The 20,416-nt window shown below is 32.8% G+C and overlaps 2 protein-coding genes and 1 pseudogene across 2 annotated transcripts; 1 reads left to right on the top strand and 2 right to left on the bottom strand.

The window, feature by feature from the left end:
• Positions 1-329: 329 nt before the first annotated feature.
• On the bottom strand, positions 330-1,103 carry LOC133204810 (uncharacterized; annotated as a pseudogene).
• Positions 1,104-1,482: 379 nt separating this feature from the next.
• Positions 1,483-8,124, top strand: LOC133205189 (diphosphomevalonate decarboxylase-like). Its single transcript, XM_061340949.1, has 11 exons — positions 1,483-1,596; positions 2,350-2,420; positions 2,509-2,576; positions 4,829-4,875; positions 4,981-5,121; positions 5,210-5,264; positions 5,747-5,891; positions 6,188-6,355; positions 6,744-6,866; positions 7,561-7,713; positions 7,898-8,124. The coding sequence occupies exons 1-11, from the start codon at positions 1,527-1,529 to the stop codon at positions 8,042-8,044; spliced, it is 1,188 nt and encodes a 395-aa protein (XP_061196933.1). The 5' UTR covers positions 1,483-1,526; the 3' UTR covers positions 8,045-8,124.
• A 3,858-nt stretch (positions 8,125-11,982) lies between these two features.
• On the bottom strand, positions 11,983-20,256 carry LOC133205227 (uncharacterized). Its single transcript, XM_061340991.1, has 4 exons — positions 20,022-20,256; positions 18,517-18,627; positions 18,186-18,308; positions 11,983-12,321 (listed from the first exon to the last, which is right to left on the bottom strand). Exons 1-4 carry the CDS (start codon positions 20,197-20,199, stop codon positions 12,122-12,124), a joined length of 612 nt encoding a protein of 203 aa, XP_061196975.1. The 5' UTR covers positions 20,200-20,256; the 3' UTR covers positions 11,983-12,121.
• Positions 20,257-20,416: the final 160 nt, after the last annotated feature.

Below are 20,416 nucleotides of genomic sequence, written 5' to 3'. Positions count from 1 at the left end.
GCCAGGAAAACGTCAGAACCGGTGCCATTATGCATATGAAAAGTGGAAATTCGCCGCCTCCAAACTGAGGAGGCATTTTCGGGTCGATTTTCGATACATGCGTACCGATTTAAATGTCGAACCCACATCTTATCAACAGTACAATGCTTCTAGTTCTTATATATAACCAATATCGTTTTAAATTTATTGTTCCTTTGTTATAAAAAGTGTTTGGTGAAAACGTTTTATCAAAATGTCTCGGTTTGTTCAGATTTCGTGTATTTTGAAATCTCATGAGACTTGTATCGAAATGTGGATTGGTATTTCCTTTTAAGCGATACTGGTGAGAACTAGAAGCATTGTGCTATTGATAAGTTGTGAGTTTGACATTTAATTCGATTTGCAAGTTTCGAAAATCGAATTTCTATTGCAAGTTTATGTGTACTTAATCTAATTCTACTAAGTGAAGATCTTTCAGATCTTTTTCTGAGTAAATCAACATATGAACTTCTTTTTCTTAATTGTGTATAATTTTTTTTTTATAGAATTCAAGTTTTTCTGAACCAAAGATTTTTGATGCTCTTGAGTGCACTGGTCAATGATTCTTTGTTTTATGTTGGGTAAAAGATGTTGAATGGAATTTTTATATTTTTTAATGTTTGAAAATCCCAGATTATCTAGAGCAGAAAATAATTTCTTAGTCCAAGAATTGCAGTTACTATAGTGGATTAAATTGGTAATTAGTTTAAAAGCCAAAGAATCAGAAGTTTTCAGCTGATTCTAATATTTAATACTTGAGCATGAAATTTTAGACCAAAGTGGTAGCCTCTTTTAAAAGTTCTGCTAGACAACCAGCATTGGATGTTTTGCAATGCACTCCAAGGATCTTTAATAAATTTTAACTGAAATTTTTCTATATTTGAAATATTTTTGAATGAGAGATCCACTCCCCATGTTTCACTACAATAAAGAAGAACTGGAAGTACAATAGCATCAAAAAGTTTTTCTAAAAGCTTACATGGGTTATCAAAACCAATAATTCTTTTCATTTTAAAACATGCTTTTCTAGCTTTTTCAATAAACACAGCAGTTGCTAAATTAAACCTCCTATTACATTTCATCATTTATAAATAGACATAAAAGCTCTGAGACCCTCTCCTGATTATGTATCTGTTTAATCAATTACCTATATATGTACCTCCCTATTTTTATACAAGTTTTGGTTTATAGTCTAATTGCTGTTGTTTTTTTTTATTTATAATTTTTTGATATTCTTATTGATTTATTTGACAATAGACAATAATGTAATTGCTGTTTTTGTTTATTTATTTATTTTATTTTATTTATTTATTTATTTATTTTTTTTGATATTCACATTCATTTATTTGTAATAGACCCTACTCATTAAAATAAATGTATTTTCATGAATAAAGAAACAATTTTGTATGAATTAATAAAGAAAAAAAAGAAACTCTAATTTAGAGTCTAAAAAGAGACTCTACACAGGAAGTAAAAATATTTCCGGGAAGCGGTACATTTGATTAAAAATGAATATCCAGGATGATATGGAGTGGATTACTTGTGATTCTCCGGTCAATATTGCGGTTATAAAATACTGTAAGTTTATGTAAGGCATGCATTGAAAATTTAGCTTTCGGACGGATGAAAAGACATCCTGCTTATATTTCGAATTTCCTCACTATCGCACGTGTTTCTCGAATTTGCACGAAGATGAAATAAAAATGCGGAGAGAGAAAAAAAAAATCATAAGAAAAATAGTTAAAGTTGAGCTTTATTTAATATAATGTGAAAGAAAAGTAGATGAATTTTGTTCACTGGGTGTGTTATGATTTGAATTGTGGAATGGTAGCTATGTTAATATATCACTATCAGTCATGAAGAACTTGTCAATGTGTAATTATAAAATGTTTATCTAGGTGACTGTTCCTAGAGTTAGCTAATTTAATTTACTTAATCGTGATTTTGAGAATTATAGATTTGCTCATAACCAATTACATTAAACTATGTTTATCAACAGAACACATTCATACATGTAATAAATTTTTGTCATTTTAACCATACTGTTAATTGGTGTTTAAAACGTCTTTCTTATGAAAATTGTAGCTATAGCTAATATCCATTGCTATCAGGGCCATCTTATAAAATTCTTGAGAATACTAATGTCCTGACTGTTATTGTTCCTACTTTCAATGAAGTCAGATGACACCCCACAGGCATTTGTTTCTGCAATAATTGTTTTAACCCATAGTATAATAATTATACTAGGGGTCAAAAAACTTATAACAGAAACAATTGCCTGTGTGACATCCATATAATTATACATGTATATGTAATCTTTATCATAAACAGGGGGAAAGAGAGATGAGAAACTGATTTTGCCATTGAATTCTTCAGTCAGTATCACCTTGAACCATGAAGAGGTAAGTCTAAACTTTGAATACATACATCAATTAATTAAATAATAATGATAATTTATTATTTTTGTTAAATATTATTTCATTTTTATAGCTGAGAGCCAGAACTACAGTTGCTATAAGCAGAAACTTCAACGAAGACAAGATGTGGTTAAATGGAAAGTATGCAGGTTTTATTCATTCTTTGAACAGGCACGTAGCTAGGCGTATTTGCCTATAGGCATACGCAAGTGCTTCCACATCATTTTCACAAATAATAATACTAAAACAAAAATTGAATCCCATCATAAATCAGGCAATACTTTTTCTTCTTTATTGTTAATTTCATGATGAGGAAATAAGCATTTTAAACGTTGAATCTCAGATTATTTTTATGTAACTCTCTTTTCTGGATACTCAAAATTAAGTGTCAGAAATGCTGAAAACTTGCCAGCTTCCAGGGGCCCTCACCAGGGCTTTGCCCAGGACCCATTGGGGCTTTAAGGCAGCCCCCAACCCCCTGTCTTGATTTGCTTCCAGTCATTAAACACTCCCTAGCTACACCCCTGTTGAATGTGGTATTTCTCTAAAGCTTAGGCATTTTTTTTGTGATAGTGTCTTCAAGAGGAAAAAAGATGAAAGTTTATTTGACTTATTAAAGGACCTGCAACATTCTTCTTGACATTCTATCATGACCTATCTGTATCATCATGATCATAGGCATATCTTATCAATCATGAATCCTGTCCTTTCGTGCTTATATCCTATCAGGGTTTTTTTTTCTCCATTTTTGTGCCATTTATCAGTAATTCCATCATATTTTGTGTTTATTGGATTTTCCTTCACCGTGTTTTGTGTTTACAAGGGGTGATCAAAAAGTTCGCGAACTATCTCAATATTTACAAAACATAATTCAGATCAGAATGAAATTTGGCACACATATAGTCATACACATGTTCTATAAATAGCAGATGTTGTATAATGTTTTGCTGTGTGTTTGTGACGTCACAGTGTGAAAATGACGTCAATATGTAGGTGACTTGTGACAAAAAATGGTTGACTCAGTCATACTTGAGCATTGAACGACTGTAAAGTTTAATGTATATCTCAGAAATTCCTTTGCAGTAGAATATGATAATTTGTACAATGTTTATGAAGACAAAAGACTTACCAGAAGTTCAATCATTAATTGGATTTATTGTTTTAGTGAAGGCAGGGAGATGATTAAAGATGATGTTCGTTCTGTTGCCCAGCAAAAGCAAGCCGGTAAAAAGAGCTGTCCTTAATTTAGCAATTTGTTTTGAAAGATTGCCAAGTTACAATTAGAAAAATAGTTGAATATTTGAACAATACATGTAAATATAATTTATTATAAAACCCCTTAAATATCATTTACTTTAGACTTTAAACATATGAGATATGAAAAAAAGAAGGCGCCCATACTTTTTCCACATTGGATAAACGACGCTCCCAAGACAGAGGATTCAGGTTGTATGGTCACCATGCTAATTCTGGTAAGGGATATCCTTATCCACCCATCCTATTGCTGAGATTTGGCTATTTCTGACAGATGGTCTGTTCTTTTTAGAAAAAATAACTTGCATGGTAAGAAATATAAGACTCGGAAGAATCTCTTAGCTTCCGTGAACAGAGCCCTATGGAGCATGTCATGTGACTGCCTGGATCACGTGATTCGCACATGGGCAGAACAATCGCAGATGTGCATTAAAATCGGAGAAGACTACTTTAAAAAATAATGAACACTGAAACCTCATTTTATTTCTTTTAAGGAAGTAATTCAATTAGTTCACAAACTTTTTGATCACCCCTTGTATTTCATAAATTTTATGTTTCTCATTTTTAAAAAGTTCATGAAGATCTAAACTTAGACTTCTCAAACAGGCATATTTTATGAAGTGCATATAAGCTTAGGTTTATTGGGAAGATTATTTATTGGTTTTTGCATTTATTCATTGGTCTATCAAGTAAATTGTTATTTAAGTGTTATTTGTAGGTTTTGCATTCTGTAAATTTCTTTATATGGTTTTACTTTTATCTATTATCTATCTTATCATATATCATGCACATATCTTGTTGTATCATGAGTGTATCCTATCCTACTGTGGGTACATGTATCCTGGGATCCTATCATGTATTATGTCAAGAATAACACAGCAGGTACTTTACCAAGTAGAAGATATATACAGTATATGAAAGTTATATCCTGTGAATAAATGCATGCCTTAATATAAAAAAAAAGTTTCATATTTTAAAAAAAATAATGATCAACAGTATACTGATTTGAAAGTACACCTTATTTTGAAAGACATATATTTTAATTGATACTTTTACCATATACATGTATTTTAATGTATGATGTATTCCTGAGAATTTGATAATATTTAGCATATTTTTCTGTATAATTTTTTTTTCAGGGAGCAATCCATGAAAAATGCCAGATTACAGTCTGTCATATCACAAAGTAAGAATGCATGTGCATCGGTACTTAATATTCAAATTTGAGAACAGCTTGAGTATTTTTATTTATGTTATAATAAATGAATGCAGACCAGTTGTAACTCTTTAGTAAAAAGGCTGAGCAGAAAAAGGAAGACAGATTGTGATCAGCTGGATGAAAAGCTGCAATGGAAACTACACATTTGTTCAGAGAACAACTTCCCAACTGCTGCTGGGCTTGCATCCTCTGCAGCTGGGTATGCCTGTTTGGGTGAGTAGATTTTTGTGATCCAGGCTTTTGTTCATTAAATTGAGTACTTGTTACTGTTCAAGCAAAAGTTTATTACTTTTATTTCCAGTGTATGCTTTGTCTAAGCTGTATGGCATTAATGGAGATATATCCAAAATAGCTAGGTGAGGATTTATTTAGCAAAAACAAAATTAAGGAGAATAAAATTGAAAATAATTCATAACAGAACTTTATACCACTGAATTCTTTATTTTTTAATGATAAAATGTATCACTGAGGAATTTCCCATTAGACCCATATTAAATTTATTACTTGAATCTGTATAGTTACATATGTAAACTTATACCTTCTATTTCCATCTAATATAAATGAAATGTTAATGTTATTTCAAAGCAGATTCAAACAAAAGATAATGTGTTAGTGATATAAATTTTGGAAATGCATTAATTCTCCTGCTTACCACACATTGATTTTCATGTAATCACAACATGAATTTGCATGAGACAGAAACAGTTTTAATGCCAGTTTAATTTATACACATTGTTCCCTATATCAAAGAGCAAAGATTCGTTTTATGTTAGAAATTTATGACTCTATATGAAATATCTGTATATATAATTAAAGCGACCAATTTGTTTGTGTTCAGACTAGGCTCTGGCAGTGCCTGTCGCAGTTTGTATGGAGGCTTTGTCATCTGGAACAAAGGAGAATCGTCTGATGGGGAGGACTCAAAGGCAGAACAAATAGCCCCAGAAACACACTGGCCAGAGCTTAGGATACTTATACTAGTGGTGAGAGACAGCATCTCTTAAATCCCCTAAAAAATGTTTTTTGACATGGAAAAAAAACTGTCTTATATGACAATGTGAATACTGAGTTTGTCTATTTCATTTTCAACATTAGGGTACCAGCCAGTTACCCCAAAGATAAATATTCAAAGACAACTAAGTATAATCAACAGAAATTACTGTTGTTATTAAAATGGGGCCAAAAAATGCAAATAAAATGCTCAGTTATCTATCTTTGTGTAATACAATGTCAAGAAATCTTTCAATGAATTGATAACAAATAGAGTGAAACATTTTAGGTTTCGGATCAAACTAAGCACACAGGAAGCACAGTGGGTATGCAGACAACTGTAGCAACATCAGAACTCCTGCAGCAACGATTACAAACTGTACCTCAGAAAGTTGACAAGATCAAACAAGCAATACTGAATAAAGACTTCCATTCATTTGCAGAAATAACAATGAAGGTATATGGTGTACATGCATCTTTCATTGTTTTAAAATTTTATTCATATGGATTCATGTATTTTTTCAAGTATGCTTTATAAAGAATATTGTGGAAAAAATGATCAGGGAAAAATGTTATAAGAAATTAATTTCAACTTCAAAGATTTGAAATATGTACATGTATATATGAATGAAAGTTTCTTGATAATTGAATCTGGAAATGCTGTTGATCTTTGTTCTCTTGAAATTAATATTTTGAGTACTCTTTCTTGTATGTATTTTATCCTCATGCAAATCTGGAATCCTTGGCTCCATCATGTTCAGGATAGTGAGGTTTGACTGTACTTTGATCTTGTTGTACTGAATTTTTGTACTGATCCAGACTTAGAAACTTCTTTTTAACAACAGGACAGTAATCAGCTGCATGCTGTTTGCTTGGACACATATCCCCCCGTGTCGTATCTCACCGACACATCTCATCACATCATGCAGCTTGTTCATGCAATTAATGAAGACAATACCTCAAACATGGTAATATAAAGTTTTGATAATTTTTTTCTCATATAATGAAAGTAATTTAATATGATTTATATATCAACTAATGTTTGCTAGTCCAAGAATATGGAATGAAATGTTGAAAAAGATCTGAGTACTGTAGACATGTTTTTTTTGGGGGGGGGGGGTGTAATTAACAATTAACACTATGTTCACGGTCACAGATTTTCTGTGGATTATGGTGTGCTTAAAGTATATTGCAGACATACAAAGGCAGTCCAAGAATTGAAAAGATATTGTGAGTCCACAGAATTATAACCCTGTTGAAAAACATACATTTTCTGTAAAATCAAAAAATTCAACATGCAGGAAAATTGTAATATAGCTGTTGAGAAATGCAAGGTTTTTAATGAGTTTCTTATTCTAAAACAGAATTGCTGTCCTTAAACATGAGAAGACTGGGAAAAAAAATCTTGTGTGCAAGCTTACTCAAAATGTGTAGTGACTAGTGTGTCCATGATCTTGTTGGTACCCCCCCCCCACTCCAAATATTTCAAAAACTGCTAGGCTACACTTTATTGAACTGATAACATGAATTATTTTATAGTTTTAACTGGGGGTGGGGTTTGGGAGGAGATGAGGCATTACATGGGTCTAAATTTTATATAGCTGCCATAGTTTTCAGTATTGTTGTCTGAGTGACTTAATTTTGTATGTCTTGCTTTTCTAGGTAGCTTACAGCTTTGATGCAGGTCCTAATGCCTTCTTATTCATGCAAGAAAAAGATGTCCCAACAATTATAAATATTCTTCGTTACTTCTATCCCAGTTCTGACCCCCACTTTCTTAGAGGATTACCAGTTCCAGAGAAGGATGATTATCATGTAAGCTACAGATGATAATCCATTTCAATTTTTTTTTTTTTTTTTGGCCATACATGTATACTCGGTAGTATTTAGTTTGACACTAGCAGCAAAAAAATTCTCTAAAGTATATTTCATTGAAACAAATAAAGTTTTTAAGAAGACAGCAACTGAAGTAAATTTAATCATCAGTTTTTAATTATAGGTGGATTATACTACGTTCATTGAACTTAAAGTGGTTCCCAGGGCCCTTAAATTTGTCATCTACACAAAACCTGGACCAGAGCCAAGTGTGAAGGAAACGGATTGTGGACTTCTAGCCAGTGATGGCTTACCTAAACTTCATCAATGACAGGACCTGAACCATGAAGAGATTTTTGCAATACTCTATAACTCTTTTTATATGAAATATAATAAAATGAAAAACACTAAGCATTGTTCAGTACACATTAAAATTAAAAAACAGAGACCAGAATACATATTTAAATAAAGTACATTCCTTCATAATGACATCAGCCAGAGGAGAAAGATATGACCCCTACTGATTTTGAGAGCACAAGGTCAAAGATAAAAATAATCATGATATAAAAAGATTGAATCAGGGTTGTTCCTAAGACCCAGGGGTTGGGGAATTTCCATGCCTTTAGTGGCATGATCCCCCAGTTATTTTGGTATTCCCCCTCAATTTTCTGTTAGGGGAGGAACCCAAAACTCCCTTCTACCTATTAAATGTCCCATTATTTCCATTTTTTAGGGACAACCCTGTGAATGCTCAATATCTTGAGAACTCTTTGCTTGACTGACATCAAACTTTGTACTCTGGTACTCCCCAAGGAGTAGATGACCACTGAAAAAAAGTGTATATTTATTGTGCACGAAAAAGTGCACTGTCTTTCTATTTATATCTCTGCATACTTAAGCTGCTAATTCAAAATTTTACTAACCATGTTCCTAGCATAGTCATTTACTACTTCCACAACCAAACATTCCCAAAAGCCATTGTTGATAGCCATTCTGGGCTTGAAATTGAGACCATCAAAAATTTTGCCTATTTATACTGCCATTTTGAATGGCAAGACAATTCGGTCCAAGGCATGACTTTTTAGTAGAAGTAGTGAAAGAATAATTTAGGAAGACATGGTGAGTAATATTTTGAGATGTACAGAGAAATAAATCAGGAAAAAGAGCACATTTTGTGTGCAATAAATATACACTTTTTGTCAATGGGTGGCACTGTAGCTCTCTGGCCATCCTGAATTTTTTCCAGACCAGCGAGCTAAGATCTGCAGCTATGGAACCCCCTAAAAAGTAGGTGATCTCTTGATTTTGAGGTCAATAGATCAAAGGTCAAATTACTGTGGATAAATAAAGATTCTGTCTGCTCAATATCCTGGGAATCCTAAGCTTGACAGATCAAACTTGGAAAACACTCCTCCGATATCTCCTATGGAGTACTGCAAGTCGTTTTAATTCCATGGTGTTAAAATTTCACGATTTCTCAAAAAGTACTAATTGTGATGGTTCTAATTACATAATGCAAGAAATTAATTTAGATTTCGTTTAAGCATTTAAACGTTTTTAAAAAACATGATTTCATTCATGATGAATGTAATTTCACAGAAAAATGATGAATCGTGAACATAGTGAAATTAAAACCATCATGATTATTTGCCAATCTACAGTATGTGGCCCTATTGATTTTGAGATCAATACCATGAATATACTGAAGTGAGTTGGAAGTCCTAACCACCTTTTTTTAAAATATATTCAACCTCATTGTCTTTCATCCTTGGACGGCACGAAATTTTTCTTGCCCCATCAAGTATTGGATAACAAAGTTTGACTGAATAATTATTTTGTAAATAATATTTTAATATCTATAAAATCTTGGATACCTTAGGCTAGCTATGTAGGTGTATATTTAGTTAATTTGTTACTTTCCTTACCAGTATTTATTCTGTCAGTGACAAGCTTAGATATTTCATTTTCAAACATTCGATCTCCTTTGTTGGCTTTTTTAGTTACTTTTTAAATACTGTATACAGGATTATTTTCACCAAGTTATTTTTGCCTTATTACACCATCACCATCATCGCAAACCATGGCCAAAATATACGATCCTCTCCAATTCTGTAGGAGAGAGCTGTATGCAGACTCCGGACAATGGCTTGAGACGATGCATCTTCGCTAGCCAAGAGTTCCTGATCCAGATCTGCCCTGCATTTACATGTAGCTCAGTTCAAAGCTCAGTTTCAAAGCTCACTATTCATGATATTTTATCAAACTTCATATACTGATGAGAGCTATTCAACTGCATCAACATTTTTGGACCTTGACCTTTCCTTTGACCTTGACCTCACTTGACCTCTTTAGAGTAGTGTTAAGCTCAATTTTAAAGAAATCATAAAAGATAGTGTAATCAAACTTCATAAACAGATACATTCTGATGTAAGCTATCTAACTGCATCAACATTTTTTTACCTTGACCCTTCCTTTGACCTCACTTTTCCTTAATAAGTGTTTAGCACAGTTTTAAAGAAACCGTTCAAGATAGTGTAATCAAACTTCATATGCTGATACATACTGATATTTGCTTTTCAACTGCATCAAGAGTTTTGACCTTGACCTTTCCTTTGCCCTCACTTTTCTCAAATTAGTATTTAGCTCAATTGTATATAAACCATTCAGGATAGTGTTATCAAACTTCATATGTTGATACATACTGGAATTAGCTATTCAACTGCATCAACATTTTTTGACCTTGACCTTTCCTTTGACCTTGACCTCACTTTTCTTAAATTTATGTTTAGCTCAGTTTAAAAAAAAACATTCATGATATTTTTATCAAACTTCATATGCTTATACATACTGATGTGAGCTTTTCAACTGCATCAACACTTTTTGACCTTGATCTTTCCTTTGACCTTGACCTCACTTTTTTTAAAATCAGTGTTAGCTCAGTTTTAAAGGGGCCAACTGGGGTTTTAATTGCACAATACTTTGCGCAGCATAGTAAAATAAAGCATATTTACTCTTTTAAAGCAACTATTTTCACATAATTTTTAAAAATTAACAAATTTAGGAAATCTCAGGTTAAAAAATCTAATTACATTTTTAAATAACTGATTTTTAAAATGATTTTTCAAATGATGGGTAGATAGACATCGTAATAGTGTGTTTTTGACGTTATGAATAACCAAAGTTCTTTAAGCGGGGTCATTAATTATGCCATAAAATAAAAAGTATAAAATACATGCTCTTGAAATTTTAAACATAGGAAATTGATAATCTTACAATCATTTTTATTTTTTTTAATGTAAATCTGTGGTATCTGTCATGTTTTGTTGTACTCCATAAAAACAGGTAAATATCTTTGAGATGCCCCCTCTGGAAACCAGATGGTAGAATTTTGTGTTTCTTGCACAAAATGTACAATATAGTATTACCCATCAAATAATATAATTTGAGCAAAACGTCTACAGTAGCATTTGCAAAATTTGCTCTGAAGTGCGAAAAAATTGTATTTTCCTATAAAATCCTATAGTAAATGTACCTGTATTTTGAGATGGTCCCTAAAAAATAACTTGATGGTAGATTTTCACTAACCTTGGCATGTATACTGAAGTCAATGTAAGGTATATATGGTATAAAATTAAAGAATTTCTCTATAGTAGTTTTCACACAATAAAACCCCAGTCGGCTTCCTTAAATAAACCATTCAAGATATTTTTAAAAAACTTCATATGCTGATACCTACAGTGAGAACTATTCAACTGTATCAAAAACATTTGACCTTGCACTTTCCTGTGACCTTGATCTCACTTTTCTTTAATTTACATTTTGCTTAGTTTTAAAGAAACCATTTATGATATTTTATGTTAGCTTATGCACTTACACATAATTTTATGAGAATTCATCATCTATACCTGAAATTATAGAATTTCAATTTTAAAGAAACTATTCAAGACATTCTCATCAAACTTCATACACTAATACAAATTTTACTGTTGCATTACTAATATTCACTTTGCGGGGCATTCATGTCCTATGGACATATTTCTAGTTTGAATTTGCTCCATTTAAATTTACCCACTTGGAACAAGGACCAATGGTGCAAAAATAAAGTGGGGACAGAATTTAACCTGTGTACAGTAGATCCATTCATAATGAACATCCAATATTAAATGTAAGCTACCATGAGAAGAATGCAGCATGAAAAAAAAAGATTGTCATTCTTAAACATGTACATACAACCCTATGAAATGACCCCCAAACAAGATGATAAGTCAGTAAGATAATTAAATTTAATGTGTTACTCATTTAATTTCTCAATCTCTAAAATTATATGTACATTCAAATGAGAAAACACCAGAAAAAAATGTACTTGAAAGTTCATAGTATTGTCATCTTTGATAAAATCATATCCATTTCAGTCAATATCATAGGAAACTCCGGGCATTGGTCTTATCTTATTTCCAAAGAGATCTTGTTCGTAATGCCTTGGATTGCAAAACTGCACGGCTGTACCTGATGGCCAAGTTGGGACAGTTTTCTCATAACCACTGACGTGAATGAGTCCCATTAAAAAAGCCATTGGCCAAAAGATGTGCATCTTTTTGTATTTCTTCACTGTAAAATAAAAAGATTATTTGGATAATGGAGAGACAAAATATGATATTTTTCTTTCCACAAACAGCAGTTTGCAGAAAATAAGTACAATATGGTATGTCAATTTTAATATGTTTGTATATGTAGTTTGATTGATTGATTGATTTTGTTTAACGCCGAGTCTGCAATATTTCAGCCATATTTCAGCGGTGAAAAGTTATGTTCAGGATTGAAAGATATTTTGGGTTTCTCTGGCGGCCCCCAGTGAGCCTACTCTTTTTCATAAACCAGAGAAACGATCTTTTACGTGCCAAGGGGGTTGTTATCCTTGACAAGGGGCACCATTTAACGTCCCATCCTATGTAGTTTGAAGACTTTTGTAGTTTGAAGACTTTTGCTAAGTGAATAGCTGACAACCTTCACATGATCAGAGTGAAGCTTTGGGAAGTGAGTCAGGCAAGGTAACCATCTAAGATTCTTATCTAGAATCTTATTTAGTTCAGAAATTATACATCTGACATACAGATTCAAAACAAATTCAAAACAAGATTCAAGTACCTTAAGACTAAAGGACTATATTCGGTAATGATAAATATTTGCCCCCAAAATGAAACTCTGACGAAGAAATATATAATTACATTCTAAAACAGGGGGATATCTGCAGACTTCAAAGCACTGAATATTTTCATAAGCCTTGACACCATATGTTAGATAAGACATAAGGAAAATGGAGTAAATTCAAAAATTTCCATGATTTATACAGAAAAAGGTATATATTATGTCTATATTTTGAGTAAAAGTTACCGAGCTCTGGTCTGCTCCAACTCAATATTTTGATATAATGTGTAGAATGATAATATCAATGAAATATGTAAATATAATAAATATTGTTCTGGAGCAGGTCTGCGCACTTTAAATTTTATAGTAAACATTGAACAAATTTTGTCCATTTTTTTCCTCTTTCCGAAAAATAACACAAAATCTGAATAGTTTGTGACGTCATAGAAACAAACATAGGTAATCAGAGATTACAGGGCTCACCTCAACGAATGTTGTCTTTAAGTAAGGCAAAGTCCCACACTAACTAATAATCTAGGAGTGTGCATCCCTAGATGCAACATTTATGCAATTTTGGTCTGATAGGGCTTGCAGTTACTTGGGAATAGACTTATCTGAAAACTTAACACTTGTCACTCATCCAGAAAATGTAAGTCAAATCCAGCATCCGAAGCAAGTTTGAGATTGTTCGTCCCTTGATGCATCATCCATGCAAGTTTGGTTCAGATAGGCCTTATAGTTACTTGGAAATGACATCTGCTCCAAAACCTTTAACCTGGTTACTCATCCGGAAAATGTAGGTCAGATCCAGCAGCCGAAGCAAGTCCAGTAGTGCATCCTTAGATGCATCATCCATGCAAGTTTAGTCAATACAGGGCTTATAGTTACTTGGAAATGACATCTGCTCCAAAACTTTAACCTGGTTACTCATCCGGAAAATGTAGGTCAGATCCAGCATCTCAAGCAAGTCCAGTAGTGTGCATCCTTAGATGTATCATCCATGCAAGTTTGGTCAATATAGGGCTTATAATTACTTGGAAATGACATCTGCTCCAAAAACTTTAACCTGGTTACTCATCCAGAAAATGTAGGGCAGATACAGCATCCGAAGCAAATCCAGTAGTGTGCATCCTTAGATGTATTATCCATGCAAGTTTGGTCAATATAGGGCTTATAGTTACTTGGAAATGAGACTTGCTCCAAAAACTTTAACCTGCTCCCAAAACATTAACCTGGGCATTCTTTAGCTGAAATTGCAGCATCTGAAACCTTGACTGGTACAATGAAACACACTAGAAGCATCCTCCATGCATCTCTGACTGATATAGGCCATAGAAGTACTTGAAAAGAAAACTGCTCCAAAAACCTTAACCTGGGACGCCGACGGTATTACATCAGCTCCCCCAACTTCATTGAGGTGAGCTAAAAATTGCCAATAACCTACTTTGAAACTATAATATTTTTTGTTAATTTAGATTTCTATTACAATATATATATTTCAGCACATTTCAAGAAATTATCAATATATGAATTTTGTGGGGGTGAAAATATGCATGTACCGTACATAGTTCTTTCTGGATCATTTTCAAAGTACTTACCTAGAAGTATGGACTTCATTTTTTTATGTTATTTAGTTCAGAAGTTATAGATCATACAGGTTAAAAACAAATTCAAAAGAAGATTCAAGTGCCTTAAGATTAAATTTCTGGATGATTTTCAAAGTATTTACCTCGTAGTATGGATGTCAATTTTCTAGGACAGCTTAGTGGAATAGTAGGCTGTTTTACTCAAAGAATAGTTGAGTAGTCATTAAAAAAATTTAATTTGTGTGTGTGTATGTGTCAATGTCAGGTTTTGCCATTTACAGACTGGTACAATATTCATTTACTCCATGCTACCATCACATACTTAGTTTTTTCGAAAAAAAACTTTTAAGTAGCAAGAAATATTTGAACTTAATATATATATTTGATTTGAAATGAAATGGTCTGAAACATGGGTAGTTGGAGATTACAGAGCTCACCTCAACGAATGTTGTCTTTAAGTAACACAAAATCCCACGCTAAACTAAATATCTAGTAGTGTTGTGCATCTCTAGATGCATCATCCATGCAAGTTTGATTCAGGTAGGTCTTAAAGTTACTTGGGAATGGACCTGCTCTAAAAATTTTCTTATGGTCATTCATAAGGAAAATGTAGGTCAGATCCACATCTAAAGCAAGTCTGATAGGTTCATCCCTAGATGCATCATCCATGCAAGTTTATTCCAGGTAGGTCTTACAGTTGCTTGGAATGAACCTGCTCCAAAAACTTTCACCTGGTCACTTTTCTGGAAAATATATGTCAAATTCAGCATCTGAAGCAACTCTAGTATTGTGCATCAATCAGGCTCATAGAATGTGAGGAAAGGGGTATAGTATTCTGCTATAGTAAATTTTCCTTAAGATGCCCCCCCCCCCCCCACTTTTTGTTGTTGTATAAAGGACTGGGAGAGGTAATTGGTTTTTTTTTTTTTGCTTTTCAGATTTTTTTCCAAAGTTGCCCCCCCCCTTTTTGGAAAAGGTTGCTACAGGCCTGTCAATAAATGTATCTTCAGTGCAAAGTTAGTTAACATAGCACTTATAGTCACTTAAGAAAGAAATTGCTCCAAAAACTTTAATCTACTCACTCATCTGGAAAATATAGGTCAGATCCAGCATCCAAAGCAAGCCTGGAAATGTGTACCCTTAGATGTATCATCCGTGCAAGTTTGGTCAATATAGGGCTTATAGTTACTTGGAAATGAAACCTGCACCATAAACTTCAACATGCTCCAAAAACTTTAACCTGCTCCCAAAACATTAACCTGGTCATTCTTTAGCTGAAATTACAGCATCTGAAACCTTGACTGGTACAATGAAACTTCCATGCATCTCTGATTAATGTAGGGCATAGAAGTACTTAAAAAGAAATCTACTCCAAAAACTTTAACCTGGGACGTTGACACCAGCGCCTAGGATATTACATAAGCTCCCCTCAACTTTGTTCAGGTGAGTTAAAAAAAATATTGGTCAATATTTGGAGATATACAAGTAAAAGGGTGAGTCGGTGTCACAATCAAGTCCAGTAACAACATGTTGTGTGTATCATTCATGAAAATGGTTTCTCTCATGTCTTTCTAATGTATTAAAAAAAACTTCAAATTCTATTAAATATCCCGGAGAATTCACTTTATACATGTGTTTTAACTACATATTTACTATTTATTTCTATTGGGCTCAGATGAAGTGGCAATATGGAATTCAAAGGTTCCAAATTTTTTCAATACAAATAAATTAGATTTAAGAACCCTCTATACACTGCACACTAAAGAGTTCCAATTCCATGCTATTTTTATGCAGTTAGAGTGATCTGCCCTTAGATCTAAAATGGAATAAATTGAAATCTAAATTTGTTATTCAATTTGTAATCAATTCAAACATTCTGAACATTTCATTTGGTCTAGTTGAATTAAATGAACGCCTTATTTGCATGTATTTTTGCCATTTAAGTAAGCAACAGTGATTTCAGTTCACCAACAATTCATCGTCTTTGAATATTTTTCCTGGAGATAAATGGCAGGTACCCTATGTTGAAAATTAAATAGATGAACTCCATATTTATATCTTTATATGATATAATTTTCTCAGAGCCTGAAAAACATTTTTCATTGGTGTATATAGGGTCCTTAAGTGAAATATATAAGAGTATATTCACTTGTATATTGCAGTCATTGGGAAGCTAGGCCATAAAGGTCAATGGGACTATGGTGCAACTGTCAAAGTTTTTAATGGGCCATTTTGAAAATGAATGGGCCATCTATATATATTCTGATGGGCCATTTCAAGAAAAAACAAAATGACAAACAAAATGTGAAATAGGATAGGAAACATGTTTCTTTATTAACCAAATCTTATTTTTCACGTATGGAGTGTTTCACATTTAATGGAACCCGCAAACAATATAATTTTCTCATATTTTGGATCAATAACGTCAAAATCTCAATTAAAAATGGGAAATGAGTGAGATAATGTACCTTTGATGTCCTAAATAAACTTTATAAAGCACTTCATGTAACAGGAAACAGTTTTTGTTGGGTTTTAACCAATGAGATTTATTGTATTAAAATGACTGCATTTAAAATGAAAGTAAAACAAGCAAGAAAGTTGTATGCAATATATTTCCAACTAATATCGCTAAAATTTGAATGCGCACCTTGGTGCCACAAATGGTTGATTTAATACGCCAATTTTCACTTCAATGCGACTATGGTGCATGGCGCAAGCCCTTCCCAATCACTGATATTGTTTTAAAGATTTACTACTTGTGCCAATGTAAAGGTGTGAAGTTCCAGCTGAAGCATACCAAAATAAGTAATAACTCTGATGTAAAAAAAAAAAAAAAATTGACCAAAACAAAAATTTATTGGTATGACTGATGACCATTTTCCACAAACTGTGTATCCTCAAAATGTATTCTCAAAACTGTGTGCACTTCACTAAATCCACAAAAAGTGATGCTCACGAATACTGATGAAACCACAGCACTGGATTCTGATAGGTGAAATAAATTTGACTAAGTAAAACAACATATGAAAAAGAGTTTGTTCTTCTATGTAATTGTTTTTGACTTTTAATTTTTAAATGTGGGTCCCAAATACTAATTTAGGCTAGTAAAACTTGTAAAGTTGGGGGTCAATATAGCCCATCAAGTTTAAATGTTTATATTTATATTATTTGCAACCCTGGAGATATCACAATTTAGGATGATCAATTTTATCTGTAAATATGTATACAAGAATTAAATTGGAATCTGATTTATTCATATTGTCTAAAGTAAATAATTTGTTGTCATGCCCCTTTTATCACAGATTCGAAAATCAATAATTTGTTTTCATGCCCCTGTAATCACAGATTCGGATGCATATAGTTTTTGGTCCTTTCCTCTGTCTATTTGTCCACAACAACTTCAACCTTGGTCATAACTTTTGAATGATTAGTGCTAGGGCTTTCATATTTCACACATATATTCCTTGAAACAAGACCTTTCCCTGAGTACCAACATTTTTCACCTCCTGACCTTGGATTTCGACCTACTTTTGAAAATTTTTTTTACCTGGACTATAACTTTTGAATGGTTGGTACAAGGGTTTCTCATATTTCACTTGTGACCTTTCTTTAGATACCAACATTTTTTAACTCCTGACCTTGACCTTGAAGTTTGACCTACATTTGAAATACTTTAATTTTAGTTACTTATGACATTGGAGTTTGACCTACTTTTGAAAAAAATCAGTTTTAGCTACTTACAGATGGGGCCTTTTACTACAGCCCAGGTGGCATTGGCAGCAAAAAACACCCCATATAAATTATCTCTGTCAAAGTATGTATTCCAGGCATACCATGAAGCTCCAAAGAATAATGTAGAAAACACTGAAAAAAAAAATGTACATGTATGTAATATATTTCAAATAAATTTAGTTAAGATTTTGTACCATAATTCAGTGAAAAATTACTTCATGCCAAGCTTAATTTCTCAAAACCCAGTGATGTGTTCAGAAAGGCCCTATTAAATGTGTGTGTTCTTATATAATTACTTTGCATTATCAGCCTTAAGTATATAGAATATCACTGAACTTACTTGACAAAGGTACATTTCTTGCCAACAGTTGTGCAAAATAGCGTGCAGTACGAGATCCAGGATTTTTGGGATGGGGTAACAGGTAGCAGTCTGCCACTGAGAAATACACCCCTGTGAATAGAAAAAACTGTAATTTTTTAAGACTTTTTCATACCACTCAGTAATATTCAGAATTGCTTAATGACTGTGTGCATATTCAATACACAATTCCCATTAGAAATATATCTTAATTATCTCCATAATTTTATTTGATGGATCTTTAAAGTGTCTCTTTTTAAATATGATTTCATCATTGAAAACCCAACATGAACTCTTCATTATTTAACACGATTTCTTCTTTCTTCCATTTTTTTAGGTAGGCCATAATTTTTCATAGAAAATGGAAAAAATGTTTAGGTTGCAAGTAAGACACTTTAAGGATCCTTTATACATGTAATACATTTATAAATGTTTTATGGACATGCATTGAGAAAACTGCATTGTATAAATGTTTAAACATTGAGTTTTTCTTTTTCATTTTCAACAATTTATTTATACCAGGAATTCAAAAAACTTGTAGTTCAAAGACAACAAAGTACTAATGAACAGAAATCACTGTTGTCTTCTTAAATCATTAAGTTAAATGGGAAAAATGCATGACTACCTTTTTACACCTTCTCCTGCCTATCACTTTCACTCAAAAATCTACAGTAACGTTAACTGCTTTTCTACAATATCCATGGGTATAGCCATTTTAGAAGCCACTTGGGATAACTCTGTCAAAAATCATTTGACCATCACCAAATTTAAACTTGACCTGCAGATTTCTATGGCATTTCCATATGTCAAATTTGAGCTGACTGTGTGCAACTGTTACAGAGATAATGAACAGAAAGTGAATGATGACGGAATGACAGCAAGACGAAACATGGTAACACTTATATACCCCGGTCATTTTATGGCGGGGACATAAAAATGGGAATCAGCATTTCTTTTATACTTTTTTGCAACTCTATATTTTAATTTACTTTCACTCAGTCATCACGGGAAATACAAATCTTGCTTAAAGAAACAGGAACTAGTTATAGATTTGAATTGTCTGATAAAATCATTTGCTCTTTTTGGCTTGGCAACTTATAATGAACATTGACTTGCATGCAATTATTGCTTCCAGGATATACCAAAAGTTTAAGCGAGGGAACACAATGCCATATAATATTATATATAATACCAGAAATGACATAAGCGTTGATCGACAAAATAACTTGGCCATAAATCAAAGGTTTTTACAATGCTTGGCTCATCATCTGTAGCTCTCTGGTTTGTCTGTCCAAAATTTCTCAATCAGATGAACAAGTGTGTAAATATTGCTGCAGCTGGTCATGTTAGTCATTGTATAGGCATATCATCCCAAAACAGCTTCGTGTTTATGCACATAACCTCTTACTTCAATTTAATACATATTTATTATATTAAAAAAACTAGATAGTTAGTTCTAAAATATAATCAACTTTAAACTTCTTTACCATATATAAATCCGGCTTTGCCAAGAATGTACATTTTTTTGGTTGTATTAGTTCTAATGTCACCAAAGAACAAATGCATTTTCCCAACTTTGTCCCATTCTGTGGGTTCTTCTAATATTTGTCGCCGATATTTTTTCTTAAATTCTGGAGGAAACCCCTGTAAACCATATCCAGGCATTTTCAGGAGCTCTCTATCCTATGCCCTTGGCATAGAACAGATGTCTAAAGTTTAGTTTCGTAGGGTTACATTGGCATTGTTTCCATTTGGCTTTAATGTGATAAATTGGTAATCCACAGACAATTTAAAAAATAGCAAATATATTCTTGAAGTGAATCCCAAAGCTTTCCTTAAAAATCTAAATTTATAATACGGACTGGCGGCTGACTTCACTTTC

This window comes from Saccostrea echinata, unplaced genomic scaffold (genome assembly GCF_033153115.1).
Source record: "Saccostrea echinata isolate AGI-Se365-2 ecotype Australia unplaced genomic scaffold, CSIRO_AGI_Sech_v1 ptg000054l, whole genome shotgun sequence".
Lineage (NCBI taxonomy): Eukaryota > Metazoa > Mollusca > Bivalvia > Ostreida > Ostreidae > Saccostrea > Saccostrea echinata.
Note: the sequence above shows the minus strand (reverse complement) of the source record. Positions and strands in the feature narration are given on the sequence as shown.